The following is a 23,101-nucleotide window of genomic DNA, read 5'->3' on the forward strand; positions in this document are numbered from 1 at the left end:
AACGCCAAAATCCTCGCTAGTTTTTGGTTCGACATCGACAGCGCGCCGTCGCGACTCGCTCGCTCTGCCAGAAAGAGAAGCCGGTCCTCTTCCTCTATCACCTGCATTTTGCCAATAATTTTGTTTCATTCAGCTGATTCACTTTCAGTCAACTTCCGAGCTTCAGATTGTGTGGTTGTGTTTTAAGAGCGGACCTCGATAACATTAATTTTAAATAAATCTAACATAACGATATTATGGCCGAAACGGAGATAATATCTAATAGTGAGAGTAATGATCAATTTTTTGAGGGTGTCGAAAAATTGATCGAAATATGGTTTACGCCGGTAAAGCACGCGGACCTCAGAAAAATTACTCGGTGAGTTATGAGTACCTGCTTTTTGGTAACAAAAACAAGTTTAATGCATCGTTTCAGCGACCACAGTACTATTTGAGGTTACCGGTAAAACATTTTTTCATCATAATTAACTCGATAAATACTTTCACAAACACTCAAATCTTTACGTAATAATTATTGTTGAAATACAACATAGTATGTGTCGTGTGAGATTTTCGCAATCGGACTTTTTTTGCCGACCACTCTTCAAATTGTTTTTGTTATGGAACCTTCTAGAATCAGCTGTTTCGAATGCCGGTTGTAAAATAGTGTATCGGTAACTTCGACTTGAGCTTGATTTTTGAATGCGTAATTTATAATTTAGAATAATAATTTAAATAATTACTTTGTAATTATTGATTTTCATTTTATAGAATATAATTGATTCAACCAACTTATCTATGTTGTACACTTAAAACATCACAAAAAGTGATTTTAATATTTATTCAGTTAAATTAAATTATTTTTATAAGTTGTCTATGTGTAAATGTTCTTCGTTAAATGTAGAGTTTTTTTTTATACAAAATGAAAACAATTAAATTAATTATAAAATGAAAAAGTTTTAAAAGAAATATTGAAGTAATCTCAGCAGTAACTCTAAACTAAACTACCCGCAAAATTATTTTTTCCAGCAAGTTCAACTTAAATATTATAACGACGCAGATTTTCAGAACTGGTTCCTACAAAAAGTTCTCGCAATCATTATAACTGCACTCTTTGATGGACCTCTTTAATCACCCAATTATTTTGCGTGTTTAAATTGAATAATTTTTTTGACCATTATTACAAAGTAAAGTTGCGAGGCCGTTCTTGGATAATTTTCGTGTTTTAAAATATTAATTACTAGTGGACGCGCGCAGCTTCGCCTGCTTATTTAGACTTTTTTCTAAGAAAAACACGAAACACATGTTCAATGAAATATTTTTAAGGGTCTGTTTTAAATTTTTAAAAAAGTTCTGCTACTCAACAAGCAAAGCCTCTAAAGTTCGACGGAAAGTGGCGAATGGGGTGTCGTAACACTAGGTTCCCTTTGCATACTGTGCTATATGTGAGATACAGCGTGGAAGTGGTATAATATAACTAATATTTAAGTAAGATTTGTATATGTTTTTCTTACAGCCAGCAATGGGAGAATGTATTGAAGATAGTCCGATGTGAAATAATTTCTTTCACACAGAGCGAGCAAGTTGATGCCTATGTTTTAAGGTAATTTGTTTTTTTGTTATTATTACAAAATTATTTATTTAAATTTATAAACAGTTAAATTTCTTCGCTCTGATGTCGAGGCAAAGGCAACGAAATGCCTACTAAATTCGCCGGAAAGTGAGGAACGGAGTGTCTAACACTAGGTTCCCTCTGCCTACCCTGCTGTATGGGAGACACAGCATGAAGCTGTAGGGTGATTTTTAATTACAGTATTTTTCTATCATTTTATATTTATTATAAAAAAACGTATTACTAAAGAAAAAAATAAACAAATGCGTAAGCTAAATACTTCATAGGTCAAAATTCTAATAAAAATCGATAAGTGTCGGCGATCGTCACTATTTATAAAAAAGCAGTGATGTAAACATAAAGGATAGACGCTGGTGCTATTTAAAAACACGTGGGTGTTGATTGATATACTTTCGTTTTCGTTTCGGTGTTTATATTAAATATTTAAAATAGCTTCATAAATATTATTATTTTTGATACTGATATGGAAATAAATGGAGTAAAGTAAATATCTAAGTTTGATAAAATGTCATATTTTTTGGAAGAAAAAAGATAATGGTAGAATTCGGCCGACTCAGCGGCAGAGTGAAATTTGTATTTGGTTTTCATTGTAATTTATATACCTACTAATATTATTTATAATTTATGTATGACCGTCACGTTGTGACAAATTAGAATTTCAAATAAATGTTTTATATTTGTAATATTAAATTAAATTACTTTGTAGTTAAAAACTTAACTTAGCTTTACGTTGTATTCCTAGCGGGGTAGGTAGAGAGAACGGAGCGCCAAAAGCTAAGATCTTTGCTTTTATAAGAATAACATCTATAATATTTACATTTGAATCTTTTTAAATAAAAGTTATATCAAATACAGCAAAGTTGACTTTTAATGTGAAGACAAACAAGACAATTGAACCCTGAATTACCCCTGACGGCAATTTATTTATTAAGCAAATAATTCTAAAAATACGAATAGATTTGCTAATCTTGCGCAATAATCTTGACTCGCGACCTTATCAACATATTTGATATTTCAAGATATTTCATTGAGAAAATTTTATTAGTAAAAATAGGCAATTATTATTAATTATCTGCTTATAATTTTTAATACATTCCTTTCTAGTAGGAACTAACAAAAGCGAAACAATTTTTTTTTTCAATACTATAATTTACAAAATATTTTAAAATAAGTAACAATAATTTTCATCTTTTCCGCTCTTGAGCAAAGCGCGGTTTTGAATTCCAACACACGACGCCTCCAGAATTCTGAGGAAAGTGAACGGTGAACGGAAGTATCTTAATGAGAACGTAGAGTCTTAACATTAGGTTCCCAGGTTCTCTCTGCATAACTTACCACCAGGCTTTACTACCAGCGTGAAGCTAAAAAAAAATAACAAGAAGCAATCATAAATCTTTAATATAAAGTCTTCCGTGTACAAGATAATATGACATTGTATGACGTAACGTAGACAAATTACAAGTCCGTGAGATCATATTTGGCAAACTTTAATTGTAGATTATCAGATTAAAACATTATGAGCCTATTGTTGAATACCTTATTTGTATAGCAGGTTAGAAGTAAGACAAATAGGTAGAAATATTAACTTAAATTTTACGCTGTTAAGGGATCATAGTTTATACGTACACGTGTCAATTATTTATATTTTCATTATTCTATTTGGGTGAATAGAGACATAGAATAAGGTACTATATAAAATTGTCTTATGTGTATAGCATATTAATAAACAGACTGACTGTCGTAGGGATACACTAATACCTCGATCTACGAATTAACTAACGAAAAACAGTAGCCATTGCGAAAATGTTTAATTTGTAAATAAATATTTTAAACGACATGAGAAATCCGTGGATAGAATTTAAAACGCTACCACGGAATGCACTGAATAAATAAAATTAATAAAGCTAACATAGCAATATGCTAAAGTAATAACTTTAAACCATCAAAAGTTACATTTTTAAATGAAACATATTTAATAATTCTTCAAACGGTAGAAACATTATCGACTACTGTTATCTATTTCTAATTTAAACAGTTGATTACCCAAACGTCTAAATGAGAGCCAAAAACCCGTTCTCCGCTGCTATCTCAATGACACGGTCTCCGTCCGGGTCTTGAAGATCATGACTGACGTGACGTGTTGCGAATTAGTCACCCCCAGGGTTACATTTATCAGGGGGTTATCTTCGGTAGTAAACTACGCGATCGGGCTCTACTGCTGATAATTAAAACATAATTATCTTATATCGTTGCCATACAGTTAGTCAATTAATATAATTTTCAACGCTAATTTCACATTAAACAAATATTTTTTTCCTTGGTATAGAAAAAAACGATAAATGACTATATTTACATATTAATCAATTAAAAAGAACAATGTAATATAATTATATTGTAGAACTTGTCGCTAGGAGCTAATTAGTATGTGTCAGTTACATATAAATATTCAGAGTTCACAACAACTACCCGTGACGCCGTGCCAATATTTACCATCTAAGATTATCTGATGATGGAAATAAACAGGATTTTTACGCAGACCAGCTGTTACGTGGTTCGGGAGACGTAGTCGTCTCGACGCCGCGTAGATGTGACGCTCGCTGGTGGGCTGCTTGCCAAATGTGATAGTGAAAGCTCGAACTATATAATAATAACCAATTGTATTACAATTTTTATGGAGTTGTCACTATTTCTTATACTGTTATGTTACGATTTCTATTTTTCGAATTCTTTTGTTAAGCTTCACGTCGTCTCCGGTACACTGCATAGTAGGCGGAGAGAACCTAGTGTTATGACATTCAGTTCCTATTAACACATTTCTGATCCCCACTTTCCGCTGAATTCTCGAGGCATTGCGTATGGAGTAGAGGAACTCAACGCCGCGCTTTGCCTCGTTTTCAACCGATGTTTACACTCTTGCACCACGACTGGTTAAATTTCATTCAAAAGTAAAATATTACCCACTAGTGATTATGATTCTAAATATAACTTTTCATATCTTAGTAACACCGATAACGTTCATCTCAGTTTTTTTATATCAAAAAAAAAAATCAGAACAACACGAACACTTAATTTGACAGTCAATAAACGTCTGGAAACGTCCATGACCAATTGTCTGAAATAGTTTATTGTCGCTGTTTGTGTGTTCGTGTGTTACATTTGATCTCATCAATCTTTAAATGTGTCAATTGTATGCATTATATTCTTTATAGACATGATAAGCTTTGCCTCCAGGCTTCGGCGGAAAGTGGGGAACGGAAGTGTCTTGATGGGAACGGAGTGTCTTGACACTAGGTTGTATATATAATCTGGTAATTTTCACCATGCTTTACATGTTTTATGATACAAATTAGAATATATTGCATACGATAAATTAATTATATTTAATGCTATATAATATAGCCTCGTGTTTAAAGGCGTTGTCCAATCGTAGCATAATTATAAGCCATGTTTACTATTAAGAAATTATTTTATTAATATGTAAGTGTTCGCATATCTGATGACCTCTCGCGTTTACTATGTTATGTTGGGCTTGGGCCTCCACGAGCTTGACTCATGATAGTCAGTTATCTCGTAGTATTCAACGAAAAAAAAACTATTGTAACAATTTTAATGAATAATTTTTAAATTTCCAGAAACTTCTCAAGTGATTATTTGCTTATCTTGTCTGTGATAATGATTCTGACTGCCAGATTCCAAGACGTTTTAATTTAAATATTCATAATATGAGTATTATAAGCATAAGTAAGATATATTATTAGTGAAATATAACAGAATATGCTTATATTTCTTTATTTTTATCAGTTTCACGCTGTATCCCCCATGTAAGAGGGTAGCCAGAGGGGGCGTAGTGCTAAGACACTCCACTTCCCGCCGAACTAGACTTTAGCCTGGCTTGGACTAGCCTGGAATATACAAATTATTATATTTAATAAGTGCAATAGCTTATATATTTTGATTCCATGGAAATCTTGCATTCTTCTAGTAAATGTTTTCTCGTTATTTATTGCGCATACAATGTGTACGTAACAGTGATTGATATATTGATAAGGGCTTCAAGATATTTTATCTGTGTTTACCGAAATATTTTTGTAATATTACACTTTAAACGTATATTTTAGTTTAAAATTTTATTACGTTTTTTAAATTTTCTGTTCAAAATACTCTTCTTAAACCCCTCACTCCATCCTACAAGTCACACCCCTAGAATCCATGTTTTTATTTTCCATCTATAATATACGTACCTTCATATCTCACTTCATTGTTTACAAACAGGGAGAAGTGTAAAAGCTGCTCGCTCTCGCTGCTATTTTTGTATGAACTTTGAACTTTGCAACCCCTCATTTCTCATTTCTCTAGAACAAAAGATTTTTACATGTTTTAAATTGCTTAGCCAGAACTTTCTGTTTCATTTTTATTGTTCCATTGTTCTATTTCTTCGCTGAACCTAGATAAAGGGCAGCGTTGAGTTCTGCCACTCAACACGCAATACCTCCAGAATTCGGCAGTAACTGGGGAACGAAGTGTCTTGACACTAGTTTCTCTCTGCCAACAATAATGAAAGAAGATCGTATATAGTAAAATATCTTAATTCCGTTTAAATTCAAGTCGAAGATGAACTGCGCGTTCATACATTATGTAACAGACGAGCGGCTGGCGGTCGTGGTATGCGTCATAGCACGTGGTACTGTTGACACTAAACTTACTCTTATATTAATTAGTAATTAAAGTAGATCGTTGACTCTCATACCAATATCTTCGTTGGAGTAACGGACTTAGAGGTCATGATTATTGAAGCAAATTGTTCTGGAAAAAACTCATTGCAATGATAAAACGTATTGCGTTGTCAAGACGTTGGGACAATTTATATGATTTAGTTTGTTAGACTTTTGTAAATAATATTTGTATAGTAGGTATATAGTTTATATATATATATAGATCTATGCGTATCTTCGAAAAATTGCTGGATTGAACGCGCATTTCTCAAGGATCGCTGGTTTAAGTTGAACAGTTATTTTTGTACTGGATATTCTATTTTTATCGAGGAAGACTACCAGGCTCGATAAATCTCCTCCTTGAACACATGTACTTTAACACATTTTTTGTATCATTTCATTCATAATTTATTAGGGTTCCGTACCTTTTAAGGAGTAAAGGAACCTCAGATGCAAGGGCTAATCTAAGTTTGGCTCTGGCTAAGCTAAGCTTGAATTTCAGGAAAAGGTCAAAACCTTCAATTTTTGTACGGAATCCTCTGTAAAATGGATTTCATCTTAGTTATTTATAGGGGACGAACCCGCAGGAAAAAGCTAGTTAGTCCATGGCATTTTAATGATTTATATATATGATAAATATGCTTAGTATCTTTCTAGGAATGCCAAAGTAGTCAATGGTACTGATAAGCATTTCTTCTTACTTTGTAATTCATTATGTATAGAATTAAAGATGTTTGTATTAATAAGTTTGTTTAGGGATAAGTACTATGTATTTGTTACTGCAGTTATGCTAGCTGGGGTTTCTTAAAAGGAATAAAAGCAGTGTAGTTTGTCTAAGATTTGTGAAATGTACGTACAATATAGGTATATTTGAAATCGCAAGGAAGACGAATGAAATTAGATTTCGATTTTATATATTATTAGTTAGGTACACGCTTCTGTTTTAAATACCTGAGACGTATATTAGTATACCTAAGAAGCAATAGATAATTAGCATAAAATTACATTGTTTTGTATGACAAACTATATTAGTTTCGAATTACTAGTTTCAACGACCATGAAGTGAATCTAACTTGAAAATATTATTAATATATAATTGCATTTTTCTATTAATAATAAGTATTTGTATTATGCGATGTTTATTTTTAATTAATGTAGTAGATTTACTTAAATAAAATCACAATGTTTATGTTATATTAACCTCGTCTTTATATAGCCTATTGTACTAATCCTGAAACTAGGTCACTACTCACTTCGCCATTAGCAAATAAGGCATCTTTGTTAACATTTTTTTTTAATTCATATGAGACGTTTATTGTTCGTCCTCTCGTTCAGGTTGGAAAAAAAATACTGGAATTACTTTAATAGAAAAAAAATCCTTAGAAACTATTACTACAATATTTAAAATAAGTCTTATATTAGGTATTTAATAATATAAAAGGTCTATATACTAAATAATTCTAAAAGGAAATAGGATAGGCATTTCTGGAATATACCATGTATGCAAGCAATGCGTTATCGATTAAACAATATATTTCTAAGCGGACACTACGTGTTACTTCAGGGGAGAGGTTATGGGAAGGTCAAGGTGGTGTGTTCAGCGCACGCGCGGTGCACTCCACGCTAGATGCGGCTACTGGGAAGTCGTTTATTGCAGGAGATCAGTTTGTAGGGCCTTAGATTGTTTTATTTTGGTACTGTTGCTATTATTAGATATGTTTCATTTAATATGAGTTTATAAGGTAAATTGGCAGTAAAAATTAAATATTTAGTTCTTAAAATAATTAATTTAAATACATTAATTCCCTAGAAAAATATTGCATTTATATAAAAAATATTTTATTTAACTATTTTCTTTATTGATATTCTTACATTCATATTATATTAGTACCAAATTGAAATTATAAAGTTTAATGACATCCAAAACTCGTATTGAATACAAAAGAATAGTTGGTAAAAAGTCGCCTTGCTTCATTTCGTAGTCTAAATGACCTCAGACAGCTATTCCTCAAGGTCCATTGCACATTCAAACGAAGATAAATTGTTTCAAGGATGTATGAAATACTAATACATATTATATTTTTGAGAACGTCTCACACTCAGTAAGAATTATATTTAATCTATCTGTTTATATAGATATTAACTACTTTCCTATATAAAAACGTCATATAAATCTAGAAATAAGTAGGTATATTAAATTTTAATTACCGAACTGCCTTCCGAACCGGTGGTAGCTTTTTGTTCATATGTTCATTCGACGATTCAAAAGTGCTTATAATAATTGCCTATTTGAATAAAGAATATTTTGAATTTGAATTTGAATGTATGACGAAAAAAAAAATACAGTCGAATTGATAACCTCCTTTTCTTACAGAAGTCGGTTAAAAAATAAAGTTTCTAGAAATAAATTATAATTTTGGTACATACTTAAGTTGGTTAACCGACTTGTTTATCTCCTTTATCTATTCTCCTGTATTAATTTAGCATAAATAAATATGTTTAAAACAATATGTACTTTAAATACTGATAGCTTGGTTTAATAAATTAGTGATATATTTAAAAAAATATTGATTCTTCTACTATTTCCACGATTACGAATAATAAAATAAAATCGATGTTTTCACAATGTATAAAATTTAAGGATTTTTCACGTTTAACTCTTTTTCACTATTTTTCATTTTCAGTTGTAAAAAGTCCGGAAATGAATAAAATACTCTTATCTTTTATTTTCGCCACCTAATCTTATTTCTAAACCGGTGCGCTGATTAATATGAAATTTCCTCTACTTAATATGTACGTACACATAATTGTAGTTAACATCATGTTATTTGGAGACTAAAACATACTTTTATAATTATTTATGAAAAAGAATAACTTTTATAATCTATAAATCACTTTTATAGTCTTAACAGTCTTAGAAGGTTGTGATATACAAGCCTTGGAATATCCATACAAACTTTGCTCGTGGACCTGAGGCCGAAATACTTTCAGTTTTGGACTTGTGTTATTATTGTAAATGTCTATGTTCTAAGTGGATGTGTATTTATATTTTTGAACAGGCGATAGATTTAAAACTACTAATGTGCTAAAACATAATCATTACTTATTGAAATAATATGCATTGGCTTCGCCCGCGCGGCCAAATTACCAGATTATAATTGTTCGAAGGAACAGCAGGTACAATATTTTAAATTCTAACCAATAGTTTCTGAGATTGAACCAAAAAACTTCACTTTTATAATGTTAGTGTAGATTTTATTACTGAAATATTACATTGTATAGTAAGGCAAACATAAACTCTAGCTATATACCTATCGCCTTAAATCATAATAATATAAAACTCTACAATACCAATTTATTTTCATAGCAATAAAAAAACACGAGAACCCGTATCGCTACCACTGCATTACGAAATCATATTAACGTTATAACACGCAACCCGACCTGAGGGATTCCGTCGCGATCATTTTGCACTGCGTTCACCTTGGCATTGCTGATGATATACAGCATACATAGTAAATACCTACTTGTTTGTTCTCAGCTCACAGCGGCGCCCGATTTTTTATCTAACGTTATTTGAATTAGCTGGTAACGCAGTTGACGTCGTCTGGCTGCGTGACCCGGTTTTGTATAATGGCTTATCGTATTTCTTTATGTGTTAGTCTAAAAATAGCTCCCAATATCTATCAATATCCTCATTATTTGATTTATTAATATTGTTTCGGAAAATATAGCTGTAGGTATAATAATCAACTTAAAGAAATTAAATATTTAATATTTTCGTTACTTCGTGAGTTTAAAAATAATTTTTAGTTAAGTAAAGTTTTCTAATAAAACGCATCGTTCGAAGTGTAGTTTATTTATTCTGTTTAAAGTGGAGTGAAAGCCTCTTGGTCTATAAATGTTAAAGTTAGAAAGCTAGACTCCCAAATATTTCTTAAAAATCTTTTCCTCCTTTTCCATTACATGCTGATGCACATTATTTCAACTTTTCCTACCTACCTAGTTTTAATTTTCAAGAGGAAAGGATTTAAATCCCACTACGTTCAAATTTTTATACGTTTGCTAAAAAGTATTTTTCCTAGCTTTTTTGAACCATTCCTAACTTCTTTTATACCTTTTACAATTTTATTAATATTTTAATAAAATTTAGTAAGATACATAATGGAATAGGAATATATTTAAATATATATTTTTTGGATATTCTTTAATTTTTATTTTTAAATAAACTGTTATATTTTATAAATATTAAGTAGGTTAATTTTATTTATGTACATATTTAGTTAAATACTTAGTATACTTGGAATATTATTAAAGATATATTATGTTAATATTCTATAATTATTTTCCAATTTTATGTAAAATGTTATAAATATTAAGTAAGTGTTTTTATGCACACCTGCTTAGTAAGATACATAATAAAATGTTATTTACACATTTGTGATAAGAGTATGTATATTTAGAAATGTATAAAAAGGCGTAATAAAAAATTACTAAAAACTCTGATTCAAAGCATTGAAGCCTACGTTTAAATTAATACAATATGAAATATTTCTCTTAAGTTATTTGAATTATTTTACTTTTAATTCCTTTATAAATCATTAAAGAGCTAGTTTAATTTGACTAATTTATACAAGAATTAGTCAAACTAATTCTAAACATTGATATCGTATAATAATTATAATTACGCACCTGTCTATACCGTTACAAATGCGAATAATCCAGTCTAAGATCTAGACAGACGATCAGTTATTGCGAATGGAAACATTTCTAATTTTAGCATGGCGTCGCCAATATTGCACCGCGGCTTCCTGACGGGAGTGATCGCTCGCTGTGAAAGACAGTTATCTCATAAATTAATATATTTATATATTTAAGAGGCTGTCGTGGCATAAGGGTACAAGTGTCCCGACTCGATATAATAATTATTATTTATTAATATTTTCATTGCTTCGCTCTGGCACTAAGGCAAAAGCCCGGAGTTTAGTTCCGCCACTCAACACGCAATACTTAAAAAAAAGTCGGCGGTAAGTGGGAAACGGAGTGTCTAAACACTAGGTTTCATCTGCTTACCTGCTGTGTGCGGAATACAGCGTGAAGCTGATTAAATATTTATATATCGTAAAGATCGAACATAAAAAAATATTGTTAATAAAACTAAGTAACAAATAACTCGGTTTTTATCGTATGTAGGTAGCTCTTTATACAATGATTAATTTAAAATATAAGTTTATTAAAGGTTAAAAAAATAATATTTAAACATTACTTTTGTATATTTATATGATTAATATTACAAAGAATGCATTGTATTTTCCTTAAATAGGAGAGAAATATCGTTCCGTTTTTAACTTTCCGTCCCAATTCGAAATGTTACGTGTTGAGTGAGTGGGAGAACTCAATGCCATTCCGTTATTTCCATAATATTAACGGAAAAGATGAACATATATTTTTAAATTTATGACATTTTGAGTTAGACCATTTGCATACTGGCCTTCCTCATTTGTAATGCATATTAAATAAATATTTCTATTACACTACCTAATACAAATCTCTATACTTAATGTCTGCGGTGAATGTATAGATTTAATAAGCAGAAGTTCACATATTCGATTTCCACCACAATTATTTATGTGATTCACATTCAGTGATGATTGGCTATGGCGTTTAATATTGCTTTTGTGGTTTTTAATATGTTTAAATAATAATGACTGTAACAGCGAAGATTGTGAGTTCGATCCCGGAATAATATATTATTTTTTTCTTCTTTATTGGGCACCTTTCTCTGTTGAGGTATGGTTTTCTATGTTATATATCGACACTACCACTTCTTTTTAGGCACAAAGTAAAAAACAGTAATATGTATACACATATACTTCAACTGTATGTAAAGATAGATTATTACATCTTGTAACTGAAAAATCAATACAATATATTCATAGAATTATCTCGTAAGATAAACAATAAAAACTACCATTTTGATTTCTACTAAATTTTAAAAATACATTCTTATATGACCACAATTTTTTAGTTCATACTTGTTGATTATATACGAAGCGTGTTTTGGCCACGGACAGACAGCGTGGTACGACACGTGCTTCTATACACGTGGTTTTTATATATGTAGTTAATGTATTTACATACACATCGTCCGCCATAAGTACATTAATAAATAGAAATAGAGATGTCTTTAGAGATTGAAGTGGATGCTCGATACTTTAGAGTTTATTTATTTATTTTTTAAAGCCGCAATGGCTCATCGGCTTCGGCACAGCATCTGATTGTAAATAAGACAGTCGTCGATTCGATGCCCACTCGATGGAATTAATTATTGTTATTTTTTAAGTTTCGTAAGAAAACAGAAAACGGCCTTGACTTTCGCCACCGAACCGTAATGTATTGAAAAGTGGGCGGAAATTAGGGACGAAATATCTTAATAGTGGATTTTCTCTGCCAACCCTGTTTGTTATGCGAGATTGAGCGTGAAGCTGAAAATACATATATGTAAATAAGAAACGCTTTATTCATTTATCAATGAGAATATTTATTTAACACTTTATAAAATTTATGGTATTTTTCGCATTTTGAGTAGCACAGATTTCCCATGGTCGCTGTCCGTATAAATAAGACGTTTTTCGACCACACACCTATTTAAATATTGTGATTTTTTAAATAGGATTCGAAGCAACAACTATTGCATTCAATCAGATATATACAACCAATCAAAAATAGAGTAAAATCATTAATAAAACCATAATAACATTATAACCAGATAATAATTAACTAACATTTGTTAGTAACAGTCAATACTACGTAAGGGTCCCGTAGTAATCTACGTTATCTGGGACCTAATGAGCCTGGTGCATGTACCGGGCGCTATTGATCGGGGCCTGCGCGGTCGCTGCACGGGTGACGCAGTTTATTTACCACCTGTGCCTGTACGGCGTACCCGGGGGCTGCGGTCACGCCTTCGTATGTTACGTGACATGGTCACCTAGGTGATTATAGAATAGATATGGTGTTGCCATCTCCAAAAAATATATATTTTATTTTATTTTATTTTATTTATTTATTTATACTGGCAAGAGATTACTTAAACTAATGCGTACTGAGCGTGTGATATGATCTTATAGCTGATTGGAGGATAGATTTTTAATAATGTTGGTATCTCAAAAAAATATGTTTAATTAATTTATTTATATTAGCAAAACAAAATATTACATAAGTATTGCTCACTATTTAAAGTTATTTTGCGAACCCATGATTTTAAACTTGGTGTTTATATCATTTATTATATTATAGGAGCTCGAGATCGTGAAAATATTTTTCTCCCTTGAAATTAATGTTATTTTAGATTTATTCTCAATCAGTGTCCTTGATCTATTAGTCACCAGTTCAGTACATTTCCATTGCACTCACGAGTTTTACTTTGCACGTACCTATTAGTTAATATATGCAACTATACTTAGTTTGTTTCATTTACAATTCAAACAATGTACATTATTATTTTTAATATTTACTTTAATAAGTACTTTATCGATTAATTAATTATTATTGGCAAACAAGTGGTTAAATTTTCTATATCCTTGTTTCTTATCTGCAACGAGAAGCACACAATAACCCTTGTTTCTGTTAATCTATCTATCTATTATCTTATAGGAAGTCATATTATATAATTTATAATCATATAGGAAATATATTACATAACTTTTTAAATAATTATGGTTTCTGACTGATGATGATTAAGATGTTAGACCATTTGATTTTGATGATGATTAAGATGGCTTAATTGTTTTGTTTCTATTAATAAAATTAATTCTCATTCAGTTCTCTGAGGCCATCGTGGCGTAGGGGCACGAGTGTGTGACTGTAAACGCGTCTGGTCTGGTTGTGGGTTCTATCCCCACTCGAGTAAATGAAATATTTATTTAAATTCATATTTTCATTTTTTTGTTCTGGTGTCGAGGCAAAACGTGGCGCTGAGTTCCGCAACTCAACACGCAAACCTGAATTTGGCGAAAAATGAGAAACGGAGTGTTTTAACACTATGCTCCCTCTGTCTATCCTACTGTGTGCAGGATATAGCGTGAAGCTATAAAAAAATATCTTGTAGTCTTCAAAGGGCCATAATGAGCTATATTTTTTATTTTTGCCTATATTTTTTATATAACTGGCTAACAGTTACCTACCAGCTACGTGGGTGGAGGAACCCAAAATTCCTTCTTCAATCCCCAACAAAATGCGACAATAAAAAGTCATTGATTATTTTTCAATAATCATTATGGCTCTGGTTAGAGTTTTTTGTTATTCTTTACTGCCATTGGTCCCTGATTTACGAGTGTCCGCTTCCCAGAGCAAACGGTAATGTGAGATAACAATGAAACAAGGAAAATAATATCTTGTTTTAACATCATTCTGCGAAATGTGCCTTATATGGTTTTTTTATATCAGAAAAAGTTGATGCACTTTTAAATGATAATATTTATAGATTTTCCGATTGAAATAAGTTTATTTAAATCGTGTTAAATTTATGTATTATAAGTTCTAGGCCGTTGTAGCGGAGGGGTACAAGCGCGTGATCGTAATCTCGATGGTTGTGGATTCGAATCCCACTCAGGGGAATGAATTATTATTTATTAATATTTTCATTTCTTCGCTTGGGTAACCAAGGCAAAAGCGTGGCGTTAAGTTTTGCCACTCAAGACGTAATGCCTTGAAACTTCGGTAGAAGGTGGGAAACGAAATGCCTTAACACTAGGTTCCCTCTAGGCAGAGGGTAACTTGCTATATACAGTGTGAAGCTCAAATCAAATTGTTAGTTCTTTATAATTTATATAAAGCGTGTTGTATAATATACAACATGTTATGACAAACTGATACTTATATAATTTTTATAATAATAAAATTCTAACGTTAGTGCTATCATAGTAGAACAATAAACAACGTACGATATTTTTTTATAAATTTTCCTTAACCATACAAACTTACTGTCATTTTGTTTCTCTATACGCTTATTAAACTTTGAACTGATATGTTCGTGTTAAGCGGGCAAATTTATTGTTAGTAAGGTTTAAAACGTCTGGTGTGGGCACCAGACTATTTTGGGGTGGGCACGAATCCCCCCTATTTCTACGTCCATAGTGATACAGTTAGTCTAAGATTCTAGAACGAATAATTATTCATAACGAATATTGAGTTATAAATATCCAGACTCTAAGACAGACATGTTTACGCTTGTCCATTGTAATCAAAGTATGAGACAGATTGAGCCTCACGATAAATATTATGCAACAGAAAGATTTATGGCTAAGTAACTAACATATTGTCATTACTTGTTCGTATTATTGACATTTGTAACTTGATATCTTTACTTTATATCTAAATAAGTACTCGTATAATCTATATATATAAAATCGAAAGGTCACTCACTCATCACGAAATCTCAGAAACTACATGTGCTAGGAATCTCAAATTTTGCATAGCAGTTACTTATAGGACGTAGGTGCTCGTTAAGACGGGAATTTGCAATATTCGATTTCTAAGGGGTTGTTTTTGGGGTCGAAAGTTTATATGAAACTTCCTTACTACAAATGCAAGGAGTCTCAAATTTTTCATAGACGTCACTAGGACGTAGTCATGGAGACAGAAATTAATAATAACATAGTTCACGCGGGTGAAACCGCGAGCGGGCCTCTAGTATGTATTATATTCACTACCGCTAATTAGTACTGAATGAAAAACAGAATAGAATGTGTTTGTTTTAAAATATATACTCATTGTAGTAGAAATATCAGCGGCTAAACTCAACGCCACGCTTTGTCTTGACACCATAGCGAAGCGACTTAAAATGTTAAATATTTCATTTCCTCGAGTGGGAATCGAACCCACAACCTGTCACACGCCTGTGCCCCTGCGCCACACCTAACCGCTTATATTTAAATATTTTATATAGTAAACAGATTTCGTATTTCCGAGTTCATGTAAGACTAATAAGTATATGTAGGTACTATCAATTATTTTATGTTAGCACATATCGTTTATTATCTTTGGTCCATATAACCTCTGCCCTTACAATCAATCCCAATTTGACCATCGCTCGTTTCATATAAAAAAAGACCACCTTTGACTCACGATTAGTTATCTAAATTGGTTCTAAACATCTGCGTTGTTCTTTTTTGTGCGACGGAATGACCATCTACTATTTTATCAGTAAGCTTTTATAAACTGAAAGAGTTATATTGCATAATAGGTACAGTACCTAGTGATAACATTTTTTTTAATTTTGATATAAAAATATATATTAATAACTGTTTTACGTAACATGTAATTTATAAACATGTCTTAACTTCATTGGATAAGAAATCTTGAAAATCATTTATTATTACAGTCTTCTATGATGTATGTATTAGGTAAATTGTAAATAATTGACGTATAAAGTATGAAATGATTTAGAAGAATAACTCGTTAATTATTTTTAAAGCATTTTAAACTATATGTTTGTGAAAACCACGTATCTAACATCAGCTCCTAGCGGCTTGTATTATGTGTATTATTATGCTGTGTTCCTGTGTTTTAAAAGTTCCACCACTCGCGTGTTCCATCAACACGCGAAGCCTCTAAAATTCGGCGAAAAGTGAGAAACGAAATGTCTTAACACTAGGTCCCCTCTGCCTATTCTGAAGAATACTCGCTGTACTATTATTTTATTTTTCATTTATATAACAAGGTTTTCTCTATTCCAGTGAGAGTAGCATGTTCGTATCGCGTCGACGCTGGATCCTCAAGACGTGCGGCAAGACGACACCCCTGCGCTGCGTCCGCGCGGTGCTGCAGCTGGCGCAGGAGACTGCTGGACACTCTCGCGTGCACAACGTGTTCTACTCGCGCAGGGAGTTCGCGAGACCTGCAGCGCAGCTGAAGCCGCATGATAATTTTGATTCGGAGGTTAGTTCTGGAAGTAGTATTGAAGTTAAGTTTCTTTATATGTATAAAGCTTACAAGTCAAGCTAACTTGGAGAGTACAAGATGGTGAGGACGTGACGCGTTACGAAAAGTGTGATTGGATGAGGCGAACGAAAGTTGAGAGGGAGATATATTGTAAATTGAGATAGTTAAGATAGAAACAGAGAGGGTTACGTTTCATATATATATTATTGTAGGGGCAAGGGAGAGAGAGAAAAGCGAGCACACATTTTCTATATCTCTTTCTTTCATATTCAGTTTCGTTTCGCAAATAAAAGAAATCGAGAAAGATTAAAGCAAATTCCTGCTGACAAATTGTGTAGCGGCACTCAACGCCACGCTTTGCCTCAACGCCAGACCGAAAGTATAAAAATATCAAATATTTAATGTCCTCGAGTGGAAATCGAACCCACAACCTGTCCCGTTTGCAGATACACGCGTGTTCCCCTGCGCCACGACTGGCCTCATTTTTATAATTACTTTTTATTTATTTTACATTACAATGTTATTAAACAACCAATAGTTGTTTAGTTAAAAGTAAATTAATGCGTGTTTACAAGCAATCGCTTTTCGGTTTCATTTGAAACTCATCTAAATTACGTGCGTGGAAGGCGTTTTCGTGACTTATTTTCGGTCAAACGTGTGATAAAGCTTCGTAAATGTTCTTTCACATAGCAAATAAAAAAGTGCTACTTTATTAAAACAATAGTCAATATACTTTTTTGCTTAAAAGGTTATTAACATTTATTACATGAATTTTTTATTATGTACACATATAATTATGTTAAAGTATTTATTAAGAGGAGTAAATCTTATTTATTTAGATTTTTGACATTGCATAAATCCCATAAACATTATTGCAAATGTATTTTATTCATAACAAACGACTGTATTTGTAATTATGTCATAATTCTTATTAGTGAAAATGACGTGAATTACTTTTAATTTTTACGAGGAATTTTATAAAATAATTAAATATTTATTTATACAAAATTCCATATTTTTTACAAAGTGTCTTAACACTAGGTTTCCTTTCTGTCACATTTTACATCTCTAAACTAATATAAAATGTTACCACAAATCATCTTTTCTTGGTATTTTTTTATTTTAGATATACTGTAAATAAAAAATAAAAAATGGAAATGTAAATAAAAAAATCTCCTTAAAAAAATAAACAATAAATTTTCCTTAACCTATTACTTTATTTTGTATCATATTTACCTGTTTTATTTACACGAGGAAAATCTTACAGATCATTAAAGAAAATTCCTTAAACAATTGGTTCCAATTAAAGCATATCGCTTACACAATGCTATATTTACTGTAATTAATGTAATTCATATCATTAATTGAAGTATAGTAGGTAATTAAAAAAAAAATGATCTTGAAATGCCGATTGCATTCATATATAATTAATTCATATATAATTAATTTATTAGATTTCAGAGCGATTCATAAATACGGGCTCTAGTAAAAAATGCATGAATTACGTAATCAGACGGCCATCCTTCGCGTTGCATTGAAATAAAAGTAAACTTCATAAAGATGAAAGCGTATCGAAAAACTAAAATGATTGCCAAAAATAACAACTAAGAAGTCTACAAAAACATCAATAGAAATATTTTAAAATATCACACACCTCAATTTAATGAATAGATAGGTACGATAAAAAAAATAAACTTATGAAGCTTTAGAAATCATCAGAACGGAACGGAAGCGTCTTAATGAGAACGGAGTATCTTATCACTAGGTTCCCTTTGCATACCCTGCCATATGCGGGATAAAAAAAAATATCGTTAAACATTAACGCTAAATTACATTTAGGTACTTTATAACAATAGAAAATGATACACAGAAATGTCGATCCTAAGAATAATGCAAGCGTCGCGTTGCTTGCTTAAGATAACACTAACGAGATTATGTATAAACAAACACACAGACAGATTAAAACTATAATTCTTAGGAAGTACTTGCTCTATTTATTTTTTATTTATATACTTGTAAACTTATGTACTACTTTATGCTCTTACGAAGGTAACGTCCGGCGTCCATATTAACGCGCGTATGTGCAGTTTATAGGAATCGCCTAGCCTAGGCTGCACGCACATACGTCATACTAGTATTACATCAATGTTTTAGTCACTTTTCGTCTATTTTGAGTTTCACTAAGATAGGTGTTCGATTTTAACACTCATGTCGAACTAGACAATAAAGAACAAACTTTTTAGATTCACGCGCTATCCCGTTCTATACTCGTATATATTAATTTACCACAGTGTTTAAGGACTGAACCTAGGTCTATCCCGCTCACAGTTAGAGATGTCAGCCTGAACTAATTGTGAAGAACATAATAATTTTAATTATTTTTTGATGTCTTTATAGGTAGAGCTGTTGGACTCTTTCTTCGGAGACGGTCGTGCATACATCATGGGCCCGGAGAAGGACTGCTGGTATCTCTACACACTTCTGCCTCTGGAGGGTATGTTATTTAGTGTTTTATTTTACGTATGTATATATTCTGGTGTTAATAGAGAATGATAATGTTTTACTATTAACTTTGTTCAATATATGAAATAGTTTTATCAATATATCATGTATATTGTGGAGTAATAATTGTTTCATTCAGTTAAAATAAATCGTAAATAAATCAGCTTTACGCTGTATCCCTCACACAGTAGGGTAGGCAGAGGGAACCTTATGTTAAGACACTCCGTTCCCCACTTTCTGCTGAATTGCGTGTTGAGTGGCAGAACTCAACGCCTCGTTTTGCCCCGACATCAAGGCGAAGAATTATAAACGTAAACAAATATTTCACTTCTTCGAGTAGGGATCGAACCCACAACCGTCGCGTAACAGTGACACCCTTGTGCCGCTGCGCCACGACGGCTATATTTCATTCAGTTAGGAGGGCTTTTATTACACAATTTTCTTTATGTAGGTAGGTAGGTTGTAACACAACACCGTTCTAAGTACTGATATCTTATCATCATAATGAGCATGGTAAGCGAAGTAACAACCGCCGTGTGTACCTCCTGTCAGATACTTTGGAACTGCGTCATATTGTGCTGAAATACATAATAAACAAGCTATTTAAAGATTTAAACTCTGTCGCAAAATGGCCGATGTGTCAGATAGCTAGCTATTAAGGGAGAACCTTTCTACTACCGCGCGTTATTTATACTGTCTCATAATAGTTCATTGTCAACTACCGTCAATAACTTATTAAATCAATTCGGTGTCAGTAAAGAACCTTCTGACTACAATATAAAAAAAAAATCTTTTCGCGTAAATAATTACTTCAAATATGTGCAATGATATATAAGTTTGTAAACACGCCGGTAAAATAGGACAATCTCAGTATCTTCTTATAGTATTCCCTTCGCTTTTAAGCGAGAGCTTACTATCTTTTTTTATTTTTGCACTAAGAAGGTCTATGCACTGACGACGATGATATGTGAAACGTTATTTTGTCCAATACAAGTACTTTTAGTAATTATTTTCTAACTATATGTTATAATTTCTTCTCCAGGTACAGTAGACGCACTAGAAAAGGAGCAGCAGGAGGGCGCGGGATCGGAGCCCGATCAGACCATCGAGATCCTCATGTCCGACCTCGACCCTGAAGTTATGGACATTTTTACGCGAGTCGCATCCGCTAACGCTGCTGAGGCTACTAAGGTAAGGGTCCCCACCCAAAAACAATGGCATGGCGCGACGACAATATGGTTGTGGTTGCGATTCCCAATCTGGCTAATTAATTATTCTTAATTCCTCCCTTTGGTAAGAAGACAAAGCATGGCGTTCAGGACCTCCAATTAACACGCTATGTCTGGAAAATGAAAGTGTCGACTACACCTCCGTTTACCCGTGATATGCGGGATACACGGTGATGATTCTTTCTTTACATTCTGTGATGAAATTAAACGCCTAATGACTTATAAATTCTTTCCAGGACTACTATGTTCATGTTGCAATGTTCATTTACAATGTAATGTTTTCCTCTCTCGTTTCCCATTCCAAATCTAAAAGTGTATCCCGAATTTTCTTCACTTTTTGGTAGTCACAAAAAATACCTTTTAATGTAACAGAGGTCAATTACATTTTTTTTAATAATTGCTAATCTCAGAACTAAAAATATTATGTTACAATTCTTTGAAATTAGAATAATAAATATATTTGTATTTCTACAGGCGTCAGGGATAGACAAACTCATTCCAGGGATGGTGATAGACGACTACTTGTTTGATCCCTGCGGGTACTCTATGAACGGAGTGGCTAAAGATGTAAGTGATAGTGATAAGACATTTCGTTATAAAACTACATACTTATCGATTATATAATACTCGAATTCTAAATTTCTCATAAACTTATCATAAAAAAAACTTTTACAATCGATAAGTGCCATAAACATGTTATTTTAACAATTTAGCATTACAATTTCACGCTATTTTGACGAAACTGCTAGACACCATGTTGTTATCCTGTGACGTCAATTAGTCTTGCAAAAAAAGACGATCACCTCATAATTATCATGGCAGCTACTAATTCAAAGATCTTATAAATACAGGTTAAAGAGTTAAAAACTTCGAAATTAATTTATTTATAACTGAAACTAACATTGTCTTTTTGCTGATTACTAAAGGATTTGTACATTTTTCGATTGTATCATTTCTATATATTTATTTTTATCTCATACAAAAATATAGTATTGGTAATAAATTCGAATGTATGTGATGGCTTTAGGTTTGATTGCCATTCTATTTTATTCTTCATTTACAAAGTAAGGCGCTTGAAAGATGTGTTTAGTAAAATATAATTATTAATTGTCATTAAATACAAAAAATTATAACTGATTTTATATTAAATATTATAATTTATTTTTGATCCTGTTAGTTATTTATTGGCATTTTTTTTATTTTAAAATGTAACTATAATTAAAAAAATATTCTTATCTAATAAAAAAATATTTTGGTTTGTGCTACCAAAGAGAGATCTGGAATTACCATCTGTAAGTTTTCGTTGAACTACTCTTTGGACTTTGACATTTGGATACTCTTTACATTATTGGTAACGCCAAGACACACATTAAATAATAATTAATCCTTTCATATAAATTTTTAGTACTTATTTAAAATAAGCTACTGTTAATGTTTTTGTTTCTTTAAGAAAGCTGTTTGAGGCGACCAGTGGGTGCGATTCCTACTGGGAGTAATTCATTATTTTTAATTTCTTGCACGTAAAAGACTTTCCTGTTATTGTAAGCTGTTTTATAGTGGGAAACACTAGGTAATTTCTGCTTACCATGCTGTATGCGGAATAACATGTGAGGGGATAGATGCTAGATAGACGTGAAGCTCAGTATATTAATATAAGGATATGATTTTCTTCCAGGGCTGCTACATGACGATCCACATCACCCCCGAGGCGCACTGCTCTTACGTGTCGTTCGAGAGCAACGTGGCGTGCGCCAGCTACGAGGCGCTGCTCGCGCGCGTGCTCGCCGCCTTCCGGCCCGCCAGGTTCCTCGTCACCGTGTTCACCACGCCCGTGAGTACTTCTATCACTAACACATATTTACATCTATGTAGATAAAAATTATATTTTTTGTCCACATTGAGAATTTATTACTGAAAATATTTTCTTTGCTATTATTTATTGATGATGTTCTACGTAATATTTTCAGAGTATATAATAAAACTATTCCTAGTTCTTTCATGCTCCTCTATTTGGAAGAAAAACTTGGAAGCCACATGACCAAGATTATGACATTTGAATACTTGGTTCTAAGGGATGGCTTGTGTTTCTATTTTCCCCTGGT

At 32.2% G+C, this 23,101-nt stretch overlaps 1 protein-coding gene across 2 annotated transcripts in view; it reads left to right on the plus strand.

Annotated features, from left to right (window-relative positions):
* Positions 1-23,101, plus strand: part of SamDC (S-adenosylmethionine decarboxylase) — a 23,930-nt gene continuing 829 nt past the window's right edge. Inside the window, exons 1-8 of one of the 2 annotated variants that reach the window (XM_085185589.1) lie at positions 1-358; positions 1,496-1,582; positions 17,064-17,265; positions 19,666-19,762; positions 20,813-20,961; positions 21,474-21,566; positions 22,271-22,291; positions 22,675-22,830. In XM_085185589.1, coding sequence (XP_085041715.1) covers positions 237-358; positions 1,496-1,582; positions 17,064-17,265; positions 19,666-19,762; positions 20,813-20,961; positions 21,474-21,566; positions 22,271-22,291; positions 22,675-22,830 — 927 coding nt within the window. In that variant the 5' untranslated portion in view covers positions 1-236. The remainder of the gene's footprint in view (positions 359-1,495; positions 1,583-17,063; positions 17,266-19,665; positions 19,763-20,812; positions 20,962-21,473; positions 21,567-22,270; positions 22,292-22,674; positions 22,831-23,101) is intronic. The other variant, XM_085185590.1, reaches the window with a different exon arrangement.

Source organism: Heliconius melpomene, chromosome 5, assembly GCF_056956725.1.
Source record: "Heliconius melpomene rosina isolate 202511_hmr_F chromosome 5, ASM5695672v1, whole genome shotgun sequence".
NCBI classification, from domain to species: domain Eukaryota; kingdom Metazoa; phylum Arthropoda; class Insecta; order Lepidoptera; family Nymphalidae; genus Heliconius; species Heliconius melpomene.